Here is a 26,226-nt window from a genome sequence, read left to right as displayed (position 1 = left end):
CTGAAGTCTGAGCTTACCCTTTAAAGTAGTGCCTATGACTTGGTCATCCAGTTTTGTATAAATCTGTGTAAATCACTTGCATTAAAAGGAGAATGTTTAACATCTGATGGAACATGTGCATATACCAACTTAATGTTTCAAGAAACTTAAAAAGCTTTTTTTTTTTCCCCTCTCCAAAAGGAGAGATTTACTTTTGTGCTGCATTACATATTGGGAATGGTTAGCCTCTGTTAGAATCATTTAGGTAGCTGTTGTAATTTCACGTGGGAGGCCTGTGCCTTCATGCATAGCATAACAAATTTGACAGATCCACCGCATTTTTTCCGAACATGATTAGAAAGCTGCAGATATCTAAAGAAAACTCCATTTTTACAGAGGGTTTTACCCTCTTAGAGAGTTGGTGCAAATGAGAATTAGGGATGGAGGACTGGATAAAATCAAGAACAAAACAAGTTACAGGGCTTCTCTTTCCCATGTGCAAAGTATTAGGGAAGTTGTCAATCTTACACTTTTCCCATATTTATTACACTTTATTTTTGCAGTCCAGAGTGCTTTACCAGAAGTACGTGCATTTGTTAATGATGTGATCAAAAATCCAGGATTATATGAATTCCAGGTAATCCTTCACCTACAGTGTTGAGTATGCTCCCACTGTTGGGACTGTCTATGGGTGGTCTGGATCTAATAAGGAGACTTCCTTTTGTCAAATCTAGCACTTCAAATACTCATTTGTTTTTGTCTGGCCATCATCTTTTTACTTATGTCTAGGGTTTGGGTGGGTTTTCTTTTTTTGTCTATGCATTTTTAGATCACACAGAAGGCCCTGTTTTTCCACTATTTCTTTCTGCAGGTTAGTGTAAGGACAAAAGGAAAAGGAATGGGTCAGAGGGGATCACATACTTCCAGACAAAAAAAAAATCCGTTAAATTGTATGGAAAAACACTTCTTTAAATACAAAAGAAGAAGATGTCTTCTCACAGTGCTTTTTGCTGTTCTTTTCCCTTTACGATTTCATGCTTTTCTTCATTTAAGGTAGTTTCAGGTACTCCATCTCTACATGTGGAACCAGTGTTTCCTGATAAAAGTATTCTGAAGATTTCTGGACCTTTTGGGAAAAAGAATTTTTGAATGTACAAAGTGAACAAAAACTGCTGCTTGCTCAAAATTTTTCATGCATCTTACTTGTTTACTCAGTTGTGTTGTGAGCTATATGATAAAAACCAAAAGTCAGTACAATCTTCATAGAATATTGCTGCTTTTCACTCTGTCTTAGCTATCTGCTCCCACTTTCAACTGCTTCTGTTCTGGCAAATTTAAGCTTAGTTGTTGTTGTTACTTAATGCTTAGATTAGATATAATTTGCAAGCTCCACTATTTGAAAGTAATTTTTTTTTAATAAACATGACGTAAACTAAACAATACATTCCACCTATATGGTACATAAATGTTTTTCTTTGTGCCTAGGTTCTCCCAAACAGGGAAATCTATGGCAAGTATTACAAGTGCTTGCAGGTCATCTATAATACATGATTAAAATCCCTTTCATTCAGCAATAGTCAAGGTTTTTTTTCCTATTAAAAGTGCATGTGCAAGTTAACTTTCTATTGTGTTAAAATGGTCTGTGGACCCAGCACTACTTTGTTCCGTTTGAGCCCCACCTGATGGAAGGAAGCGACCCCAAACAAAGTTTTCAATGACAGGGACTGTTTATGCAGAAGAAGAGGTAAAATTAATGTTAGTAAAAAGCTAGCTGAGTAGACTCGTGATAGTTAAATTCATTAGCAGAGCCCCCAGTTCCACTTCTGTTAAAGCGGTGTTGCAAGATGAGTGAACCTTCCCCTGCTACTTTTTTTTTTCCTTTTAATAACCACTGGAACTTTGGTGGCTGGAAATGTCTGCATTCCTTCAGTCCCTTAAACAAGAGAGAATTGTAGAGCAGATTTGAAAATGAGGATTACCTGAGAGGTTAGTGTTATTTGTCAGAAAATACCATCTTAACAATTCTGTTCCACTAAAATTTATTATCTCCTATTAAGTTAATTTCTGTTCATATTTTCACATCACACATTTGGGGATTCTTTCCTTTGTAATCTGTAAGGGAAGGAATTTGTTCCTAATACTTCAGTGACTTTCTGTGTCAGATTGGAGGGTAATGTTACAGTCAGTAATGTTTACATCAACAAATGTAAATTCAAATTAAATCTATTATTTAATAGCATAATGGAAACACATGGTGCTTTGTAGTCATGTAATTAAAGAAGATCTGTGCCTCCAGGAGTTTATGATCTAAAGATCAAAACCAGTTCCACGTGCAACAGACCTCTTCTAAATATCGATGTACAATTTGGGGTTTTTGTCTTGCATCTACTTCAGCATAAATTTTACTCCTGAGCAGAGATTTTACTCAAGTCAGCGCAGTACTGTTCGAGACGTAACGCCTAAGTATTGTATTTGACACTTTGTGCAGGAGCAGTTAACTCTTAGAGCAGAAAATCTTGGTGTTTGGATGGCACAATTTATACCTCGTTTATTTAACAGTAACACTGTTACTGTTAAACTTTGAACTCTGTGGGTGACACAAGTTTAGTTTGGGGAAGAATTCAAATTCTTATCTAAAGATAAGCAAGGAGTCTGACTAGCCATGCTTTTCTTTTTTTTTCCAGTTGTGAAAGTAATTTTGTGCAAAATTGCATTTGAGTTAAATTATTCACTCATCCTGGGGCAACAGCCTGGATTCACTTCCCAGCTGAGCCAACTAAAAATATGGGAAACAGACCAGCCTAGTATTCCATTGTTGCCTTATATAATGTGGTGTTTTGGAAATGATGATGAAGGCAACCTGGACATTTCACGGATGAAATAGTAGGTTCATAAACTGAAAGCTTTGCTTGCTATTTGTAATGGTGTTTTCTCCCTTCCTTTCAAAACTCTGTGCTCACAAATCAGAGATGTTGCTTTTATTGAAAAAGAAAAGAGGAGGACAAAGAAAAAGAAAAAAATGATCAAGCCTCTTTATCCTTTGAAGAAATCTTTGCCTAAATTGCTGGCTGAGTTCCCTCAAAAGCTCTGGACTTCTTCAAAACTTGGAACTGACTTCAGACCTCAGCTAGATAAGGTAGCGTAATTTATTTAGCGTACTTTAAGTCTTAGTTTTCTCCCTGCAATCCGCTACAAGAGTCCGGGTGTAAACACATAGGTTGTTATTGTCAAGTGTGAAGGTTTGGGATTTCTTCCAATCATCATCCTAATTAGGACCTTGAATTAAAAAGACTTTTTCATTTCTTCTGGGTGTGGGGAGCTAAATGAAGACCTGTCTGTGAACCCTGTGTCTCATAGGTAGCTGCAAACCATTAAGCCCCTTAGTTGCTGTAATGACTTAGCTGCAAAATAATTTAGGAGCTCTAAGAGGCAACTTTTGCCTCCAACCTCCTTTCCTGAGCATATTCCCTAAGTGAAGGTAAGCTCTGACAGCACCTCGCAGGCTCGCATGTCTTGGTCCTTATTCCAGTGCTTTTTTTTCCTCAGACGATGCCGTTGCTTAGGATTGCACAGCTCGGAGGTGCTACTTTGTTTGGTTTTCCTAAGTTATTTAAACCCATAAAACATGAATTCTGGCCATTTTCTTGATCCTCTGAATGCTCTTGAGTTCTGGCAGCTTATCAGAGATTTCTGAGCATTTTGTTTTGAACTATGGCAGTTCTTTTCCAAGTGCTGTCTCTCTGTACCACAGTATGGGTAAAACTGTTCCTGACATTGCTGGTTTAAGGTCATTTGTATGCTGTGTGGAAAGATGCTGTACTGATCTCTCCTAACGTCTTCTAAGGTAACGCTGTGAAATGGTTGTGTATTAGGAGCAGTAAGCATTAATGAACGTTGGTGGTCTTCTTGCAGACCACTCTGAGTAAAAATGTTTGTGCTTCAGGCATGGCTACACACTATAATCAGGGTTAAGTCATAGATTTTCCTACATTGAGCTATAGTACAAGTCCTACCTTCTGCATGTCTGCAACTAGATTTCCTTTCTACTGCACTTCTTTTCTTAACTGAACTGTAGCATTCTGAGCAAAATGAGCCTTTGGGCTATATGGTATGTGCCTTCACGCTAACTTTTACTACATGACAGCCTACCTAAGCCACCAAGAGTTGTTTTCCACTTATTCCTACTCGTTGCTTTTGTCTTGTCCTGACATATTGGATTCTGTGCTCTGCAGAAGGAAGCTCTAAATGACAACTAGTGTAGCATTGTGCCTGGGACCTGTGTTTTGGGATCTAGACTCAGATGAAGGATTTGTGCTCAAAGCATTTGGTTCTTGACAATGCCAAATACCAAATTTCTTCTGTAACAGTTGAATTGGTAGTAATCTCATGGTTCTAATATAACACTGGAAAAAAAAATCCTTTATCAGTTGAGGTAACTTAATAATTTCAGGATGCTTTGAGTAAAAGAATAAGCAAGAAAAACAAGATTTCCTAAGAGGGTGTAGAATTGGTAGTCTTAAACAAGTAACCCACCCCCACAAAAGAACCCAAAACAACAACAAAACAAAAAACTCAAACTGCAGAGGTCGTATGAAAAGAGACAATAATTCTGACATCAGGCAGTTAAGTAACAGACTCTGATGCGGAAAACTGCCCCAGATTCCAACATTCCTTTCAGCTGACATTAGAAAACAAGGTAGACTTAGCATGAGAAATAGTGTCTTTATATGAAGAGATTGCTCTTGTTAGGCCCATATGTGAACCATATATCCAGATTCTCTCTACATCCGCTCACATGTCTCCCTGTCAGCATCTGAAGAGAGATCCCCAAATGTTCAAATGTACCTTTCAGATCAGAGTTTAATTTTAGAAGACTATCTTGGCCTATTAATTTTGATTATAACAGTGCTGTGATGGAGGAGACATCACATTGCAAGGGAAATTTCAGAAGTCAAAATGCTACAAAGCTGTAGAAATAAATGCAAGTGCAACTTGCAATAATAGGTCACAATACTTGTATATGGTAAAATATGTGTATGTAAAATATATGTAATTGCTGAATGAGTAATAATTCATCAGGGAATGTATTGTTCACGTGCACTTGCATATGTTGCAAACTGCAACGTGGAGGCTGAATGCTTCCATGACCGATTTGTGTCAGATGAGGAAGGCAAAGTTTAAAAACCCAAATAATGGTTCCAGAACTCTGACACATGTAGAAATTTGGAACTTCAGTACTGCAGAACATCTTGGACATTTTTGAAATTTCTGTGTTTTCTCATGTTTAATCTGTAAACATTCTTTTCAATTTAATGACAAGCTTTAGAATAGCAATAGCCAAACTTGTTTGGCTTCTTAAAAATAATAAAAGGCAACAAGCTTAATACTTGGGATTGTTTAATGCACATAAGCAAAGCTCCCAGGCAATTCAGAAGAATCACCTTGATTATTAAAACATGATCAGGTAATACCTAAGAGTTAGAATAATAAAAACTGATTACATTAGAATAGTTTGAGAACTGGGAAAGTTGTAGAAATGTTAATTGAATTCTTTCAGATACCTTATTGATTACGTAATTTCTCTGTGAAGTGTATTTTCTTATTGTATCTTTAAAATTTAAGTACATGAAGTCACAATCCAGAACTAGAAATTATACCAGAAGAGGAGTTGCAAAATTAAAAATGTTGGTATGAAGTGTAGTCATTTTTCAGTGTAGCTGTTCTAGACTTTGTTTTGAGAATGGATGTCTAAGGTGATTCATGTGGTTATGAAGGAAGAAATTAATTGCCTTGCTAATATCCCCACTTCCCTGTGTAGTCCTTCTCAAATTGAAGGGGTTTTCCTTTAAATTTCCCATTTCTCTGTCTCTCAAAGAGGAAAAAAATCTGTTATTTCTACAAATTAATGTAGAAATTCTGTTATTTCCACAAGCTATAAATGAAGTGCCCAGTAAAACTAGGCAGATGATTTACAATTATTGTTTAATGATAGCAGACATTTCAGTTATATACCTCTATTATGAATACCACAAGCTTTAAACCTACTTTTATAATCTTGATTATGCCATTTAAGAAGAACTGTCTTGTCTTTATAAACTTTACCTGCTCACCCCAAACAAACCAAAACCCAAATACACACACACACAAACCCCAGTTCTTTTGCATTTTTAGCTATGACCAAGATAGGATAGTGGCTTATTCATCAGACCCAGTCTTTTTCTTAAGTGGTCTAAACTGCAAACCAGTAACTCATTGGCACTTTCAGTCAGAAATCGTTAAAGGTGAGCATGTGTAAGAAGCAGTACAATTACACTCCGCAGTCAGGGGAGAAGCTATAGATGTACACTGCACCTTCATAATTTTCCATTGCTTGTCAAGAGAATAAAGTGTAGTCTTTTCTTCTTAGCCTGTAAGCAATAAGACAGCATGCAGCATTTACGTTATTTCTACAGTAGTCAGTTTGCGGCAGGTCTTGGCCAAGACTTTACCCATGGTTTCTTTCCGTTCACCTGTTCTCAGGCAAGAAGATATAGCATGTATACAATGTTCTTCTCTCTCATACTGAAATGTAGGACCATACTTTTTTCCTAAACGGTAATTTTAAATTCTGGAATGCTTAATCCAGAGTATGTTTACATATGCAGCCTCTTGTGGCCAACCCCTTTGTTTCTGAAATTCTGTTTCTAATGGTTGTATGGGCTTTTACGGAACAACCCAAAAAGCAACCCAATGGATAAAATAGGCTTTTTGACACCCATTAAGTGCTGTTGAGTTTATTGAGGATCTTTCAGAAAAATGCAAAAAACCCTCCATCTTGGGAAAATAAAGGAAGTTAATGTATACAATCACACGATTGGAAAAAGTTTTCTCTCTCATCTCCCAGAGCCCTCTAAAAAGGTTGGAGCAGGTGGGCCAAGCATGGGCATTAATACCTGAAATGAAAATTGATTAATGAGCAGAAATGTGTGCAAAACACAGAAGATATGGAAGAGATTCATCCAAGGGGTTGGGGAGATTTTTTTTTCTTTTTTTTTTACCTAATGTCATAATTTGTAAATTTTGAAGAGTATGCAGGGAACTAAAATCTTAATCTGTAATTATTTATAGACATTTTTTGTTACTGTAAACACCCTCTATACAATTCTTTATTATAGCTGGTAAATCAAGCCCTGTCAAATTTAAACTGAGCTAAACTGTTACGTCATTGAATACATTGCCACATTTTACATTTTGAAATACGAGAGTGTTCTGAACTTCTGTCATCTTTTTCTTAAGGAAAAGAAGAGGAAAAAGAAATGGAATTCTGGGAGGATAATTATGGGAGGAGAAAGGTGCTTTTTAATTTTGTTTTTATATAAAGCTATCCAAAGCTATTTTGATGACATTTAAAATAGCCTTAAGACAGAGAAGAGGGGAAAGGAGAGTACTAGCCATAAATAAACAGCTTAGAAACCAATTACTGTGTCCTCAAAGGTATTGGTTTGAACCAAAACATCAACATTGGTCTGCTCTTTCTGTGAGGGTAGGACACAGTCTCTCTGTCGGTTGTTTAGGAACTCTAACTCCCTCCCTAGCTGAGGGAAAAAACAATTTGTACATCATCTAGTTGAACACAAGCATTCCCATATTGTAAGGAAAGCTGTTTTCAGGAAGGCAGAGGAACGTTCTGTGCTCATTGCATTGGAGAGTTGATGTGGGGAGACTATTTGGAGCAAATGCATGTTTAGTTTCTATGTTGCTTGAAAAATGCTAGAACATACACATGTGCTTCATGGTCCATATGCTACATACTGCTTTTCTCTACCCAGATAACCACATGAACAATACATGTGAGCAGCTTTTGAGGTATAGCTGTTATCTTTTATCTCTTTGATGCCTTATTTTACTGATGCGTGAAATGTTGAACGAGGAAATAGTGTTTCTGAACAAAAGGTGCTGCAAATCCTCAGCAGGCAGAAATGCAAAATTGTGCCGTCTGTCCTTACACATTTCCATCTCTGCCTGTCCTTCGTTAACAGAGGTGGTTATTCATCACAGAGTGGTCGAGAGTTTTATAGTAGCATTTATTTGTAATTTCTGTGTACGAGGTTTGGGGTTTTTTTCATTTATTTCAGGCTCCAAAGTGTATATTTTCTTTTCTGTTATAGTCAATTATGTCATAAATGGTCAAATGATAACTCATCACGAACAAAATTATTTTTGCAGCCTGTCTTCCTAGCGTCTGGATTCTAAAGAGACAACCTGGGTGCCTGCATGCCAGCGCAACCAGGATTTCAACAGTGTCAATAATCTTTGCTCATCACACCAAAAAAATCAGTGTATCAGTGTATTCCTGCAGAGTCATTAGCATACAGAGTCACTCTGCTCGCTTAACAAAGCATGGTTTAGTGTGTTATAGTTTCCTAGCCTGCTTGTCTGATTCACCTCTGACAAAAGCAGAGAGAAAATTCAGTCCCTTCTTCAGTGGCACGCTAATGTGGGGAATAAATCTTCGGGCATAAGGTCTGAAATGGCAGTCATTTAAATAATTCAAATGCAGCGATCGTTTTGCCCACGTGCCTTTCATTTCTTTGTTTTGTTTCTCTGTATTTCTCAAATCACTGAGAGATGAATGTTCTTCTGTAACAATCTATATTTTTAAAATATCTAGAGCTAAATAATCCCCGTCCTCTTTAAATGCAGTTTAACTGGTTACATGTTAAATAATTATTTGCTCTGTCTTTCGTGGTGTGGAGGGGGGAGTTGGAGGGGAGAAGTAACATACAAGCAGATGTGCTGCTAGATCTACAGGCTTCTGCCAACCATATGGCATCTTAAAGAAAGATGGTTGGAGCGTCTGGATTAGCAAAGAGTCGGGATGGAAAGCCATGTGTCGTGTTGGTACAGGCAGTTGTTTTAGCTCTCTGTAAAAGGCTTCAGGAGATTGTGTAATGGAACAAATGGTACTGCAAGCCTAGTAACAGCCTTACCGCTGCTGGAGAGGCAATTGGCCCCCAGGCGGGTACTGCTTCATCCTTGCTTGTTGGTTTTTTGTGAAGGATTTTTATGTCGTTATTCTGTGTTCTTCTTTTAATGTACGGGAGACTTGGGAGATCTAATGCTGAACTTGATTCTTGAAAGAGACCTATTGTGTGGTTAGGATTTTTTCACACTCTCGTTTTTTATAATGAAAGCATATAGTTTCCCTCCCTTTGAAATGAGAAGCTCGTGCCCTTCTGCAAATGTCCTGCATCCTTCGTGAACACTTTGAGGCAACAATTCGTTGAATTTGTAGCCGATGCCCAGATTTTGGGGGAAAACTGCTCTCTCTGGGATTTGCTTAGTTAAAAACAAGACTGGGGCTATCATGCTTGTGGCTATTACATACCGGCTTGGCATTCGTATTCTGTTTGACAAGTTGCTCTTTATGCAGACGAGGGGCCTGCTCCTACTAAAGGCAAAATTCCTTTTGTTTTTAGCAACACAGGATTGGGCTCTTGGTGGGGTTTTGTGGGCTTTACAGGAGTCTCTGTAGTTCACATCACAGCTCATGGGAGTTATTTTGGATCAGCATGAAAGCTTTTGTGTCCAAAACTGTAACAGAAATAGGTTTCAGTTGTGTCTCTGTCACACAGTAGAACTCTAAACTCCCGTGTATGTCTCAACAAAATCAGGCCTCTTAGTACACCTGTAAATGCAGTTTTATCTCCTCAATACTCTTTGTTTCAAAGGAAATTAAAAATCTGATGTTGCAGTGAAGAAGTAATTAGATTATTTTATTCAAAGAGACTTTTAAGTTCATTGTGATCCCATATCACAATGTTTATGTAAGGAGATAACATGAGGGCTGCCCAAGTATTCATTCATAGGTAAATACTCGCTGAGCAGGTAACGTTACAGTTTCAGAGACATTAGAAACAAACCATTAGCTTACAGAAGCATCTTCCCTACTGAGGATCTTTACTACTGTAAACTCAGACAAATTTTGCTCTAACATAGCCTAAATTCACAATAACTTAAATGTAAAAGTACAATTACTGCCCTTTTTTCTCTTTAATTTTCTTCTTACTCCAGAAGGCTCCTTGTCTGGAGCTTAGGGAACAGCAGTCCTCAGCTTAATCTGCAGTTCAGTTACAGCAGCACACAATTTTTTCCTGAGCTGCCTGCATGCCCCCCTGCTCGAGCCTGCATATGTTGCTCACCACTGATCAAAAGTAGCCTCCCTCGGGAGCGAGACTTGGGTGGGTTTTGTCGGCCTGCTCATTGCCTCGCCTCAGCCGAGGCTGAGCCAGGTGTGAGGTGGGCAGCTGTGCCAAGACCACCAGCGTCTCTGGAAGGCTTTGTGGTGGCTGTGGAGGAGGGGTGGGGTCAGAGCAGTGAGCCCCCATCGGGACCTCGGGCTCTCTCAGGGCATCTGCTGAGCTTTCAGTGTCTTTTCGGAAACCTTTTCTGCGCCGCGTTAGTGTGCGAGTTGGCTAACGTTGTGGTGGGTGTTACCAAATGTGCGTGTTCCATTCAGAAACATGCATTTCTCTCTGTAGGTTTTCCAATGGCGAATTTGGAGTAATGGTTTACTTGTGCTGCAGCAGCAGTATCAGAGGTTACCCAGTCTAGAGACACGAGTAATCCAGTCTAGAGAGACAAGCAATTGAATGATTGAGTGGGTGGATCTCTTGCTTCTCATTTTGCATATGTGCTTGTCTTCTGTATCCCTACTTAAAAGAACAAAAAAAAATGGTTGCATTTTTAAATTGAGAGGCACAACTTTGTTTTCTTAATTAACTACTAGTGATTTCAGGCACTTAATTTTAATTGTCCAACTACTTATGTGAGTGAGAATGTTCAGCTCAGAAGAGCATATCAAGACTTTTGAGCTTTCTTGTTTAAACATTTGTTTCGTAAAGCTGCTGCCGTTGCTTACCACTGAAAAACTAGAACATGGGGAATTAATAGGAGGAAAGCATAATTTACCTAACAAAACTAAGCAAGACCTTTTGATGTAATCTAAAAAAAAAGTACTGTCTTCTTACAGTTACATTGGAGACGTGTCAAGAAAACGAGTAACGTTGATTTCAACTTGTAGCTAGATTTGCTAGAATTTTGGTAATAATTAAAATACGGTGGAAGGGGAAGAGTCTGTACATGCACATGTTGTGGACAGAATGAATTCTTCCGGAAGTTACTGGTAGTCTTACCAGGGTGGGATGGCTGTGCAGGGTCAGTGAATGCTGATTGATGTGCTGAGCCATGACCTGGGAGAGCTGGGCTGGGGTGACATTCTTGCTCACTTTGCACGGTGGCCCCGACAGCCCCGTGCTGCCGTTGCAGAGACACTGGAACAAGCTCAGCTGCTGCCACCAGAAAGGCATAATTGACCCTTCCCACTGGCTGCGATCTGTGTGCGTTGATACCTCCAAACTGCCTCGATGCAGTCGTATTCCTTACTGTGGAGGGGTTAATGGTTATTCTGAGGATAGCTGTAATGACATTTGCCTCTAAAGCAGGAATAAATTTCTCTTATTTCATAGCAATGGTTGAGTTCAGCCCCTGGGCTTGATGCAGTAAATTCAGAGCACAACTGGCCTATTCTAAAATGCTTTCCTTCAGTGCTTCTAAGCAACTGCGGTTTTCAACACTTCACATTCAGATTCACGGTATTTTTAATGTAGTCTGAAACAAGTCACCAAGTGGCCTGTGTATTCCTAAGAGCTGAGCTCCATGAAGGTGGGCTGACAGTACTGCTCAGATCCTCCAGCTTTTCTCATTTTATGGAAAACCTCTAGTTTCTCAGAATGAAACTCCGCTCCCCACAGCCCTTGCCAATGCAAAAAACCTTTTTTGCATGACCTGTGAGGTAGGAGCACGCTTGCGTGGCCAACCAGCCCTAACAGAGAAATAGGCCGAAACCTCCGCAGGTCCCTTGGGCATATCCACACACATCTGAGCACAGCTCTTCCCTACGCCTCATACACATCCACCTTGACCTGCTTCCCAGGCATTTCTGTCTGGATCCTCACTCAGTATGTGCCCCCGTTCTCATTTTTGTTTCCTAGGCAGACTAAGTTTGGAAAATAGACGTGTGTGATAGAGCTGTATTTGAAGGGGGAGTGGGCCAGACTTGGTAAATTCACAAATGGAAGCAATCTGGGCTGTGTGGGGAGAGCATCGGGGCCTTGCATGGAAAGCATCTATCTAAATATGCTGCACAGAAAAATAATCTCTGTCACCAATTTAAAGTCATATTCCTCCTCTTGCATGTCACAAGCATAAAACTACACTCCTTACACATCTTACACCTTTCATTACTTTCACTGTAATGTATGAAAACCACAGTCACCCTGTGTGAACCCTGAAAATAAGCAAGTGTGTGTCACCCGCCAGCACTTGTTTGAAAACGACTTGTTTGAAATGAACTGGAAAGAGGGTCATATTTGCACCTCTGCTGTGGAAAATAGGAGTGATGGGGTTTAAGCAGAGGAACTAATGAGTGATGTCTATGTAAATATTTAACACTTTGTGTTTGGTATTTTTAGAGCTTATTTTTATAGTGGTCAAACTATACAGTATAGTAGCTATGCTGGAGAACATTTTTGAAGGACTATGATATGTAGTTACTGAACTGGGAAGACTCTCTTGCAGATAACTGACCCAGGAGAGAGCTGTACCTGGCACTGTTGAGCTCCTGCCTGCAAGGTCACTAATAAGAGACATTTGACCTTTCAAACACAGATACTAATAGCTATAAATGTAAACAGAAGCTTTACAGAGCCTGCAGTCCTTCCTGGTAGCGGTTAGAAATTGGGCTCGGTGAGGACAGCAGGACTGAACCCAATGCTGTTCTGATAGTCTGCAACTGCGCCTGTCACAAACAACTGAGGCAGTTGTAGCTCAGCTGCACCACCCTTTCTAGTGGTAGTATTTTTTTAATTGAAACAATGTCTGACAAAGTAGATTAACAGAAGCTGATGCTTTTAGCAGGTTTTTTTTGCTTCAAATGCCTGATGTCAGCTTGGGCCACATGTACATTCTGCACATGTCATGGGATAGAAAAAGTAAAGCCTTCTTTTTCAATTCTCTGCTGCCTGCCCAAACACCACATGTACTGTCTGTTACATGTCGCTTCTGATGAGGTTCATGCTGGGAATTTCTTTCTAAAGGCGAAGTGTTTCTGAAGGAAAGAGTTTGGATTGGGCAGATTGCATTAAAAGAATGCTCAGTGTCTCTGACTCAAATATAGTAATTGTTTTATGTGGACAGCAACTAGCAGTTTGTAAAGGCTCAAGTTGGGGAATGAATAAAAGGAATCAGAGTAAGCAGTGGGAAAAATGGAACCACATTTATAAACCAGTTGTAAACCAACAACAGAAATCATTTTAACGAGTGAGACAAGTGCAGGAAAAAATAATCTCAGTAATGCACATATGTACCTTGCAGTATGATCCTTATAAACATGAGTGGGCCACTTATGAAACCTTGATAGGATATGTGTCTCTTAGGTTATCAAGACACTGTTTCCTGATGGAGAAATTGTACAAAATCTGTTCTACCCGACACATAACAAAATCAGACAGAGGTGAACATCTTTAAAAAAAAAATAAAATAATTAACCTGACTATAAGATCCTGTATATTCCTCTGACATTGTCTCTGCAAGCCTGACCCCTTTTTTCCCTGAGGTATTTTGCAGCATTCTAAATTAATAGCCTAAATGATGTGAAGAATTGTTTTATTAAACACTTTCCAACTATAGGCAGAAAATAGTAACGAGAACTCGTTTTCCTCTAGAGCAGGCGTGATCCAGAGTTTGTATTCTCATCATGCATCGTATTATTTTGAATTCCTTTGAAGGAGGAAAGTCCTCACGTTTATCCTAGGGATTCAGGCACAAATAGATGTTAGTGAAGCTTTCACCCCTGTCTGTTCTGGCCTGCCCTCCATTCTCTGTCAGCATTTCCTTCCTGTGGAAACCCAGGAGGGCTAAAAGTGGCCATCGCACCAGCTAAGCCCAGCTGCTACACCCCCCTGCTGAAGAGCAGGCTGATAATGTTCTCTCTTCAGCATGTTAGACGGGAGCTATTAGAAGCCCAGGAATAGGTCCAGGCTCAGGTTTCCGACGTGATCTATTTGTTTAACCTGTTGGACCAGCTGTGGATGTGAAGATATATTCTAATAGTCAGTGATGACATCTGAAACAAAGGGGAAGCTGCTGTTCCTGCGTAAACTTCTAATTAATCCTTATTCGTAAACGCTGTTATGGCATGCAGTGATTGTTGTCTTATGGGAGGTGATGTACTAGAGGCACTTCTTTAAAAGCATGTGGAAAAATTAAGGGTTCCTTTGGTAAAAAGGAATTTAGAGGTTGTCCAGTACGCGTTCGAAGGGGGGTGGGAAAAACGGTTAAGTGATAAATAACCACCTGGGTGAAGGGTTTCGGAGTGAAATGTGGACATTTTCTTCTTAGGTGTCTGATTCCGTACTGTGCAAGGGTTATTAACCTCTAGTTACCATCTGTTAACGTGAATTGGATGGGTTTGTTCTGCCTGTAGTGTGGGCAAGTGCTTACCTTACTAAGCTAGAAGTGGTATAGGTCGCATTCCTTCTCTGCCTGAACAAATGACATTCTGGGCCTTTTATATGGCAACAGAATTTTTAATAGGGATTTTGGAGAGTGGGAAATGCCACAGAAACTTGTTTTCATGTGCCCTAAACTGTCTCCCTGTGTCCTATTAGAAGTCAGGATTTCCAGGTCGGGACAGAGATGTGGAGGCTCATTGACTGCCTTTACCTCCCTGTTACGGCTGCTTTTTTTTTTTCTTCATTTGTGTGGGGTTTTTTCAGTTTTGTTTCTTTTTTTTAATATAAGAAAGGTCAATCATAGCATTTTGCTTCTGAAGCTAGAAGGGAAAATGGAGTTCAGTTAAAGGGTGGGTAGTATAGATGTTCCTCTCTGAATTTTGGGAGTGTGTGGGGATTTCTCCGAGATGTTTATCTTGGAGGTTGTCTCAAGATCCTGATCTGATGGCTCAAGATCTTAAGTAAATAGCAATTTAGGACAGTAGTGAAACTTTGGGGGATAATTTGCTCTTTGTCTGCATTTCTAAATTTATGGATTCTTCCTTAGTTACCTCAGAATTTACTGTGTGAATTTGTCAGTGCTGCAAACCGTAATGAATGTGCAGGTTGCTCATACAAGAACTGCTTTTACTACTGGTTTAATTGTCCTAGTTGTCCACAGAGCTGATTCAGGATATGAAGAGGTGGTGAATGTAAGTTTTGCTGCCTTAATGAGAAAGGCAACATCACTTCTGTTATGGAAAGGTAAAACAGAAAGGTAACAGAGTTGAGGTGGAAAGCAGGGGTGACCTGTACTGCTGTCTCTGACAGAGGGGTGAGGAGTGACAGGACCTGGGGCAGTTGTGGCTGCAGAAACAAGCTCACCGTGAGCACCAGCCTTGCACCTTAACTCTTTGCATGGCAGCAAGTCTGGCTTTCCGAGACCCTCACATCAGCAAAGCAAGCCTGATCACTGATTTATACAGAGCGGGAGGCTAAGGTAGGCAGTGCCTGCTTTGTCTGTGTCAGGAACTAGCTGTGATCACCAGAGTTTGTATTTAAGGTTGTGTGATGCTTCTTGTTGTAAGTCAACACTGAAGTTCTTTTGGGATTTCATTAGGTTTGCCAAAAATTGAGGTTTAGGCTGAAATGGTTCAGTAGGGTCTTGGTCGGTACTTGCCTCTGGAAGAGAGCAGCGGAGCCAGAGAAGAGGTGAGGTGGGAGCTGGGGTGGGAAGGACTTGCACAGACAGCCTTCACCCTGGCATTTCCTAACCCTTGGGTACTTGGGTATACAAATTTAACATCCTTCAATGTGCTGTAGTACAACTGCCTGTTAAGTACCACAATTTAAATGCTTCCTATTGCTTTAGTACGTGATAGCAAATTTGTCGGGTGTCCTGAAAAAAAATTGTGACGGGAGGTAGAAGTTTGCTGATGGAAAGCGTTTTGCGTTTTGCTTGTTCTCTCTTCTTGTGACAGGCTTGTTTTTAAACCGGTGTTTCCTTTTAAAATTCATGGTCTGTTAAAAAACATTTGAGATTCGTAAATGGCCAATTACTAAATCTGGCACCGCCTTCATGTCGGGGCAGAGTCCCCTTCAGCTGCATCTCCGCAGCGTGGTGTGACACTGCCCCAGTTTTCCCCCTCGTAGCCCCAGATCGCTGCGTCCGCCTGCAGCCAAACGAGCCGTGCGGGAGTGACATTGGACACGAGTAGCTTGGCACTCAGATCCAGGCCCGACAAGGGAAATGTTTTTTAAGGGCGTTTTGCCGCACAGTAATGTATTCTCGTGACTTCGGGTTTTGGTCATTTTGGGGGGCGGCTGGAGCTGTGCAAAGGGCTGTCCTCTGTTACCGTGGCAACCGGCAGATGGGGGGCTTCAGTGGGGGCAGCAGCAGGCCCGACCAGCCGCTCCGTAACAGCCCCTTCAGCTCTGACAGCTCTGTGCTGGCTGGCCAGAAGTAGTTATCAGATTACTAGTATTAAAACCTAATTAAGATGTGTGCCAGTAAATGCAGTGTGGTTATTGGATTTGGTGATTTAGCTGCTGCAGGTTGCTGCAATCCAATCACGCCATTTCAGCAAATTCAGCTCTGTGGAGGGAAAGCGTTTTACATCCGTACCCTGACTGTACTCAAAGAGTAAATAACCTTTTAATGCCTCTGCTATGTCAAGGACTGACCCCCACTACAGGGGGAATGGACGCTGCCCACAGATCCTTGCATGGTAATTTCTCTGAAATCAACTTTAAAACCCGAGGGGGAGGGCTGACAGGTTCCATCAGCTGTTCCCTTCACCGCGGATTGCCTGCGGATTAATGGGCCTGCGAGTCCCTCGGGGCAGGGAGCTTGCAGCCAGAGCCTTGTGGGTGCCCCTGTTTCAGTGATGTGTCTTTATAGAAAAGGAGGTGGGTTTTTTTTGTGTCTGTAGGCCAGAAAAAAGGGTCAGTCTAAGTTTAACCCGACGGGTGCTAGTCTGGCTTTGTGGCCTTGGATGCAGTGGAAGCTTAGTCTGCTGGGTGGAATTCACCTGCTTTGTGTTCGATGTTTCACCTAGTTTCTTGCAGGGTCTTGCTGTGGTTGCCTACCGACAGCTGTCAAAATGTAGGAAAACCTATCTGTCCTTCTCTGTTTCATTTCTGGACAGGCTAGGATACAGCCTAGTCTCAGACTGAAATTTTACTGCTGTGTGGAGTGAGAGATGTAGACTTCTGCAGGTTGTAGCTGCACAAAGTAGCCTGGAGCCGCTCTAACGTGAAGCTACATACGAGCTCCAAGTACTGAGAATCAAAGAAAAATGTTTACGTTGAAGTATTCATTACAGCTTGTGATGCCTCAGTTTTCTTCTCCTTCTGTGGAACCGCTTGTCGCACAAAGCTGCCTCTTTCCTCTATGTAGAAATAGGAATTTTGGTTTAGAGTGGTTAATGGAGAATTATTTGAAGGATGTTATTAGTATGACTAAATGGGAGCTTACTCCTTAGTGCCAGGTTGTCCTGTAAGTAGTCCATATGTACAGGGTTCAAGAGCTACTTGTCTTCACCTTGCACCTTGAAGTAACATGACAGAGCGTGGGGTCAGTTCCTGCCCTTCAGCACTACCAGGCCGAGGAGGAGCAGCAGCCCGACATCCTAACTGGACAGATCTTGCCACTGTGGTGGAAAGACGATCTCATTTGGAACGGAAGGCGAGGGTACGGTGGTCAGTCAGATGCTCAGGACGCAGTACACGTTTGCCTGGTAGGTGGTGTTGCCAAAGGGAACGTGGCGACCGTGCAACCTCACTCACTCGTATTAGCAAAATGTGCAGAAGGTTCTGTCACCCAGTTGTAAAAATGATGGCAGGCATCGATGTGCAGTTGTAACATATGGGAAGTACAGTGAATGTGGGTGGAGCTGTTCATTTCTCATCTTGAATCATTTACGAGATCAGCAGGCAGGCCAGATACAATGCATATGGGAATGTGTGGCTGTGCTGCACATGTCACACGTAATAGCAGATACTGTGAGAGGGCCCAGAGCCTGTCCTCAGGAGCTAAATGCACTGGAGCAGACTGGTAGCCCCGGCATGTGGACCAAGGGCCAGCTTGGCAGCAGTTTTGGGAGAACAGACTGGTAGACAGAATTTGGGAATTCACAGACTGAGATCTACACTGACTAGAACTACTCCCTTTTTATCCATCATGACCTGGAATGGTAAAAAGGAACTTTATTAATCCTGTACTCAAGCACTGGATATAGATAGAGATGATAAAAAGTTAAGTTGTGGCCTGCTAGTCAAGGCCAGCTCAAGTGCCTGCGCTATCTTCCTCCCTCGGCTCAAGAGGAGACTCTACATGTAACACAGTGGATGGTGAAGTTACAAACCAGAAAAGCATGATTAGTATTGCCATATTGGAAGACTTTTCTCTTTACAGTAGTTTATCTGAATCCCCCTTTGTATGATCTGAAAGGATACGGAACTATCCAACGGAGTGGGGTGAGGCTTGTATGCAGTAATGGTTTGGAATTTGCATGGGCTGCCTGTGAGTGCCTAGTAGAAAGTGTTGTTTTGGTGTAAAATTCCCATGAGCTGGAAATGACATGTCTCTGGATGCCAGAACGGGAGGAATTTCCTCGTGCTGCAGCGATGGCTCTTCAGCCGGAGCCTTTTCCCCGGAGCCTTCTCCCCACGAGGGGAGGCACACTGGGGAAGGGCCTCTCCTCGGGCCTGCACCAGCGCAGTTTGCTCTTGCAGCCAGAATGGGCCCTACCGCCCGATGGGCAAGGCCAAGCCCATCTGTGCTTAAGGAGGGGGAAATGTTGCTGCACAACAGCAATTGCAGCCAGAGAGAGGAGTGAGAATATGTGAGAGGAACAACCCTGCGGACACTGAGGTCAGTGGAGAAGGAGGGGCAGGAGGTGCTCCAGTTGCTGGAGCAGAGGTTCCCTGGCAGCCCGTGGTGCAGAACATGGTGAGGCCGGCTGTGCCCTTGCAGACATGGAGGGTCACGGAGGAGCAGAGACTCACCTGCAGCCTGGGGAGGGCCCCCCGCCAGAGCAGCTGGATGCCCAAAGGAGGCTGTGACCCCAAGGGCAGCCCACACTGGAGCAGGCTCCTGGCAGGAGCAGCAGACCCATGAAGAGAGGAACCCAGGCTGGAGCAGGTTTGCTGGCAGGTCCTGTGACCCCACAGAAGGGACCCAGGCTGGAGCAGTTCCTGAGTACAGCCCACAGAAAGGTCTCTCCTGCTGGAGAAGTTGGTGGAGGACTGGCTCCTGTGGGAGGGACCCCAGCGCTGGAGCAGGGGCAGAGTGTGAGGAGTTCTCCCCCAGAGGAGGAAGGAGCAGCAGGACTGATTGGTTCCTAAGTACAGCCCACAGAAAGGTCTCTCCTGCTGGAGAAGTTGGTGGAGGACTGGCTCCTGTGGGAGGGACCCCAGCGCTGGAGCAGGGGCAGAGTGTGAGGAGTTCTCCCCCAGAGGAGGAAGGAGCAGCAGGACTGATTGCAGCCCCCGTTCCCCATCCCCCTGTGCTGCTCAGGGGGTGGAGGTAGAGAAATGGGGAGCAAAGCTGAGCCTGAGAAGAGGGGTGGGGCGGGGGTAGGTGTTTTAAGATTTAGTTTTTATTTCTCATTAGCCTACTCTGGTTTGACTGATAACAAATTAAACTACTTTCCCCAAGTTGAGCCTTACTTCCCTGTGACGGTAATTGGTGAGTGATCTCTCCCTGGCCTTATCTTGCCCCAGGAGCCTTTTGTTGTATTTTTCTCTCCCCTGCCCAGCTGAGGAGGGGAGTGACAGAGGAGCTTTGGTGGGCACCTGGCCTCCATCCAGGGTCTGCCCACCGCAAGGGGTTTATGTACTTCTCTGTGTCTTTAGCTGCCAGTAACTGTAACTTTGTGCAAAAGTCCCTCAGGGACCATAGAAGTGTTCTTAAACCAGACTGAAACACCAGCAGAATGGGTAAATTATTAACTGAACATAGAAGTCAAGAGAAACTTAAATTCTAAGGGCCTGAATCCAGACTGGAGTTGATAGCTGCTGAGTCCGGGCTCTCATGCGTGAGGAGGGTTTCGTAGCCTCGATGTTTGACACAGGTAGGGCAACCCTGAGTTCTTCCCTTGGCTGCCTGAAGCCAGCACTTCCCAGTTACACCTCCCTACCAGTAATGCTATAAAGGTACAAGTACTTTAGAAATTAAGGGCTAGAAGATGTCTTTATTACAACTCAAGGAATGCAGTAAGGTCACGTAGCCTCCTCAAGTTAAAGGAAATAAACGGCCAAGTAGTGAGCAGAACGGGAGCGGCTCTCCAGTCTGAAACTGCCTCCAGCGAATGCCACCATTGGAATTGCGCTCCTCGGGGGCAAGAGGCTCGTGGAAAAGCTACTGTCTTCAAAACAAACAGTACGTGGGTGGGGTTTTGTTTGTGTGTGGGAGCTTTGCTGTGTTTTCTGACATCTCATCCCCCTGGAATCAGTTTTGGTAAAGAAATGAAGCATAAACAGCTCCTGTACCAAGGTGGTACAGTTTGGAAGGTGTGGGGAGTGTGAGGTTAGACGCACAGCGCGTGTGCGTGCAGATGACTATCCTGTGCTATCAAAGCGGTGGTTTTGTTTGCTCCCTCGGCGGCTTACAGCCAGCTGTCGCCGTTTGCAGCGAGCTGCGTTTAGTTTTGTTCTGATCCCCAGGAGATGGTCCTGCAGCTCCTCAAATCCCTTCTGCAAAGAAACCTTAGCGGAGTAACGGGGCGCTGTGAAACAGGGGCGTTCACAACGTTTGCTGCGTGACCGTTGCAGCTCGATTTCAAAGAGGTTGGCTGGCAGATACAGATCAGTAAACACCGGTTGCAACACAGCTTTTTGCAGTTTTGTCTCAGTTAGATTTTCCTAGCTTTTTATCAAGGAATTTGGGGGTGTTTACTAATGCAGTTATTTGAACAGTCCTGATTAGGAACGTGAATATTCAGAGTGATTAGCTTAGCGGAGTTATGACAGCTGTACGAGTCAAAACTACCACATGGAGCTGGAAGTAGAAAGATTGAGAAAATCACATGCCTCGCTGTAAGCCCACAACTAATCCCATTAACGACACAGCCTGTACGAGATACAGCCGAAAAGCCTGGTTCAGCTGAAGCTGTATTTCAGTATGTTGAGCAAGAAGTAGTGTACAAAAGCAAGTGCAGAGTTTAGATCCCGAACTGACCGTGACAAAAACCAGCCCCTTCATGCTCCCTAAGTGCATAGTGGTTCGATGTGTACGTTTTTCTCTCTCTGTTATCTAAGAAGCTGCTAAGAGATCCGCAAGGACTTCTAATGAAAGACATTCCCATTTAAAGAGTGAAATGCATTTGGTGTAAAAACACCATTTCCAGCTTATTTGTGGCCATGTCCCTCACTACAAGTCCCAAGCAGACCTTTTTACATGCTTCATGGCAGGAGTAATGAGCAGTCACTGGGGACACAGCAAGCCATGCCAGGTTTTGTGGTTACAGAAGTAAAGGTGCAGTTGCGCCGTCCCGGCTCAGGCACCCATTTTTCAAGCGTAAGCAAAAAGCCGCTGTGTGCTCCTTCCCATTCCCGCCAGCGTGTTCCCTCTGTCTTGCAGCCCCTGAGGAGGCCGACCTTTGGAATGACGGGCTCTTTACATCCTTCCCCAGCAATCCCTGCTACGCTATTAAAGGGTCTACGCCGATGTGCTTAATTAACACTAAACTTACTTCAAACACATGTTGCGTTCTGTAACGAGTTTGGGGGCATCGACCAGGTTACAAAGAGCAGCGGACAAAAGGTTTTATCACTCTAGGTCCAGTTTGTCAGGGGTTTGGGATGTTTGGATACTAGAGGGTGTGTTTCAGGAAGACGATGACTGAAGCAGCTACAGAATGTGCAGCTTGCCTAGTAACTAGATAGCAGGATGCAGTCCTGCGGTCTTTGCTGGTGTCACTTGAGGGCAAAGCGAATTCACTGTCATGTCATGATACGGCTTCTGAAGCCGTATTAGAAGCGCAAACCTTGAAAAGTTCTCACTTAAAAGTGTGAAGTGCCCATCCTAGGAGTAATACTTCAGCCTCAGCCCGACCGCCAGACTGAGTTCTGTCACCTGGGAGCAGCACCCGCCAGTGCCAGCATCAAAGCTGCTACCCTGAACTCCGACTTCAGGTGCTCTGCAACGCTTTTATCTGGTTTTTTTTTTCCAGGTTACAGCAGCTTGACAAGCACTGCCAGGCCACTGCCCAGCAGTTAGTGGAGTTGCTCAACAAACAGAATCAGCTCTTCAAGGAGAAGCAGCTGCTTACAGAAGAGGTGCAGTTTCTGCGAGCGCAGGTACTGGGCCAAAAGGAAGGGAAGTCTGGGGGGAATATTCTGCAGCGTGAGCAGAGAAACCCGCCAGCAGTCTCATTTCAGCTGTCAGGGTTTGTTGCTGCTGCTGTTTGAAATAAGGCCTTACCTTACGAAAAACATGAAAGATCTGTGCAGTTGGGAAGAGACTTGTAGCTGGACCTGTGTCCCACTTAAACCCGAACTAAAGGAAGTGTTTGAGGTGACCGTAAGACAGAGGCTGTTCTCAGTGACAGTTCCTTTTTCAGAGAAGAGGGACATCCGTTCCTTAGCCGCATTAACGTTTCAGTGGTAGCTTGATGTTGGTAGCTGGAGTGTTTTGCTGACGTCTGTCAGACCCTCAGGCCCCCTGTCACCTTGTGATTTCCCCCTGCCCCATATTTTTAAAACTCACTTATCGTTCCTGCTGCCCCGTGGCCACTCGGCCGAGTGCGATGGAGACCGTGACGCTGGTCTGCCCCAGCACTGCTCACAGCCCTCCAGCTCTCCCAGGACGGGCTCTTGCTTCCAGCGGTCTCCTGGGCACTGTGGCTTCACAGGGGCTGGTGGGGCTGGTTTTCTGGGCCACTGTTCTTTGGTTGGTCAGTGCTTTGGAAGTAAGGCAGAGGACTGCATGGTTTGGGCTTTTTTTTACTTTGTCTTCAGAAAAAGAAGAACTAACAAGCACAGAGTGTGTTTTCAGTAAAACACTGAAATAATCAAACCCTTGGTCTGTGACTAAGTAAATGAACTATTTCAACCATAGTGTGATGTTCTCTAACTTGCAAACTGCTGCGACTGCCCAGGGTAACGGGAGGTTCTGTTAACAAGTAACAAAGGCACTCGCTGTAGGGAATTCAGTCCAGGAGCACACCTGGCAGTGAGCAGGACAGGGGAGTGTCTTAGACCTTCAAAATAGTTAAACCATACTATTTTTCGTAGGCTTTTTAGCTGTAGAATTTAGTAAATGCTTAACCCATGGGAATAAAATCCATACTTTGTTATGCCTTTAATCACAGAATCACGGAATGGTTTAGGTTGGAAGGGACCTTAAAGACCAGCTACTGCCCCCCCCCTGCCATGGGCAGGGACACCTTCCACTAGACCAGGTTGCTCAAAGCCTCATCCAGCCTGGCCTTGAACACTTCCATGAGTCCTAAAAACCTACCTGTAGCTATTTAAAGCAACAGTTGTTCTCCAGGAATTGGAATTCAGCCCAAAAGAGCTGCCTGGATTATCAAACAGTTGTTTTAAGAAAACTAACAAAGGGCTCAGCATAAACGCGGGAAAGCTTCATGTAGCTAGGGTAGAAATACACTAGCATAGAAAAAAATCCAGCAGCAGAACCAGCGTTGATCAGAGGTGAAAGTGATATCATATTCCACATTTTACTGTCTTGTTCAATAGTTCTCCTTTACAATCAACAACTCTTTTTTCTGGCGGGGGGTGGAGTGGGGTGGAGTGGAGGTTGGGGGGGATGGGAAGAAAGGGGGAGAAAGCAATCATACCTAACCTATTAAAAATTATGTAAAATACACTGACCTAAATGTGCTGTTGCATCTTGGACTGTGAGCCACAGCTAACTGCAGTTGCATATTTCAGGAAAAACACCGGGATGCTGATCTCAAACAGGACACAGATGGAATCAAGTAAAAACCTGGATGGATAAAGAGGAATGAGCAGAAGTAGGTATGTTTTCTGTATCCTATATATAGAGGGAGAGGGGGGGAGAGGGAGAGGAAAGGAGGACTGAAACTATTTGCAGATGTGGGTTGAATCTGGCAAACATTTCAAGACAAAAGGGAGAAGGAAGCGCTTGAAACATTTTGGGGTTTGAAATTGTTGGAGCTTCTTGTATTTGGGATTTTTTAAGCACTTAAAAATTTAGGACAAGCAGCCCGCAGCAAAGACAGGCTGACCTGACAGCATTTTTTAAAATGTGAAATATTTAAATTGGAGGGAAAGGTGGGAACTTCTAGAACAACTCAGATTTTACCATAGGTACTTTTTGGTCGGGATAGTCATTGGGTGTTTGTGTTTTGATTTGGAATTGGTTAGTTTTGTCACTTCCAGGGGTATTTTCCTTCTGAAGAAGCAGAATCCTCTCTATTTCTTCAGGAACATTACAGTTTCTTTTGCAAGAAATCATAAAACTTGGTGTCCTGTTGAAAGAAACACTGTATAAATAATTGCAGTTGGAGCAGTGCTTTTGGAGTTACAGTTCTGCTACGTAGTTACAGCTGTTCCTGTTTTAACAGTTACTTAACTTCAGTTTAAAAGTCCCAGATTTTAAAACTGCACCATTTATTTTAATCCAGCTGACCTAGGGCAAAAAACCTAAAACCAGCACTGAATTGTTGGAGCGAGTCCAGAGGAGGCCACAGAGATGCTCAGAGGGCTGGAGCACCTCTGCTATGGGGACAGGCTGAGAGAGTTGGGCTTGTTCAGCCTGGAGAAGAGAAGGCTCCGGGGAGACCTTATAGCACCTTCCAGTGCCTGAAGGGGCTACAAGGAAGCTGGGGGGGGACTTTTTACAAGGGCCTGTAGTGACAGGACAAGGGGTAACGGGTTTAAATTGAAAGCAGGGAGGTTTAGATTGGATATCAGGAAGAAATTCTTCCCAGAGAGGGTGGTGAGGCACTGGAACAGGTTGCCCAGAGAAGCTGTGGATGCCCCACCCCTGGAAGTGTTCAAGGCCAGGCTGGATGAGGCTTTGAGCAACCTGGTCTAGTGGAAGGTGTCCCTGCCCATGGCAGGGGGGTTGGAACTAGATGGTCTTTAAGGTCCCTTCCAACCCTAACCATTCTATGATTATCTTATCTTCCTATGATTTGTTTTCAAAACTCGTGTTACTTCCACTGCAATTCTTATTCCTAGTGTTAGTATTTGCTGGAGGGGGGAAGGAAGGAAGGAAGAACATGAGAGGCTGGGGGTGAAGATGTTTATATTTAGCTACATTCTGGTGTTGCTGAGAGTCTTGTTTCTCATGGAAAACTCAATTGACACTGTAAGGAAAATTCTAGGGTTTAAAGTGAATGAAAAAAAAAGTCATGATAAAAGATCTACCCCATCCTGCTACCTGCTGAATTCCCTTGCAGGCAACAGGAGTTAAAAGGCTCTTAGCATCCCTTGTGGTACTTGTCTCGGCTGCTCCTCAGCGGTTATGGAAAACATCTTCCTCGTTCTCAGCAGTGAATTACGGGCTTTTAAAATAATAATGTTAAATCTGGTGCTAGTGAAAGACGCTCAGTGTGTGCTCAGTGACCACCTGCCTCCAACACGACGAAGATGCTCACGCTGTAATTTTCATCTTCACAGAGCTCGCAAGGACCAGTGTGATGACGTGGCCCAACCTCCCAGCACGGGCTGTGCATCACCCGTTACACTAACGCCCAGGGCTGGCACCGACTCTTCGTAACAGCGTACAGCACAACACGCTCAAGGCCACCGAAAGGTGGACGAAAATTTAATTATTATTGGGATTTACACCAATTACTATTGGATTTACACCGGGTTGGTTTCCCCCGGCTGTCGCTAACCAGTCACGGCATTCCAGCCCCACGGCTTTCCGGCCACAGACACAACTGTAGCAGGTGGCGTTGGTGCCTGTGTTTGGGGGGGAAAAGCACCATGGTCTTGTATGTAATTAGCTCTTTATTGAACCGCAGCTTCATAAATTCTCCTGGTTTCACTCGGCCCCAATTGCCTTATCAGCCAAGGAAAAAAAAGGCCAACCCTCTAGTCCCCTCACACAAAACCAGCCAAAGCAGGAAGTTTATTCTTATTCCAGGTGCCATTTACATCTCTCAGGTTCGAATCTCAGAACTCCAGTGCCTTAATTCTAGGCAGCTCCCCCAGCTCCCACAGTTTGATGTCTCGCTGGTCGTTGGGTCCTGCCATGCTACCAGGGGAGCACACC

The 26,226-nt window shown here is 43.3% G+C and overlaps 1 protein-coding gene across 1 annotated transcript in view; it reads left to right on the top strand.

The window, feature by feature from the left end:
• Positions 1-23,992, top strand: part of LOC104515929 (serologically defined colon cancer antigen 8-like) — a 47,064-nt gene extending 23,072 nt beyond the window's left edge. The window contains exons 4-5 of the mRNA XM_010160103.1: positions 22,187-22,313; positions 23,910-23,992. Of these exons, the coding sequence (XP_010158405.1) occupies positions 22,187-22,313; positions 23,910-23,960 (178 nt within the window). The 3' untranslated portion in view covers positions 23,961-23,992. The remainder of the gene's footprint in view (positions 1-22,186; positions 22,314-23,909) is intronic.
• The last annotated feature ends 2,234 nt before the right edge of the window (positions 23,993-26,226 follow it).

The sequence above is a fragment of the Eurypyga helias genome, unplaced genomic scaffold, assembly GCF_000690775.1.
Source record: "Eurypyga helias isolate BGI_N326 unplaced genomic scaffold, ASM69077v1 scaffold1641, whole genome shotgun sequence".
Taxonomy (NCBI): domain Eukaryota; kingdom Metazoa; phylum Chordata; class Aves; order Eurypygiformes; family Eurypygidae; genus Eurypyga; species Eurypyga helias.
Note: the sequence above shows the minus strand (reverse complement) of the source record. Positions and strands in the feature narration are given on the sequence as shown.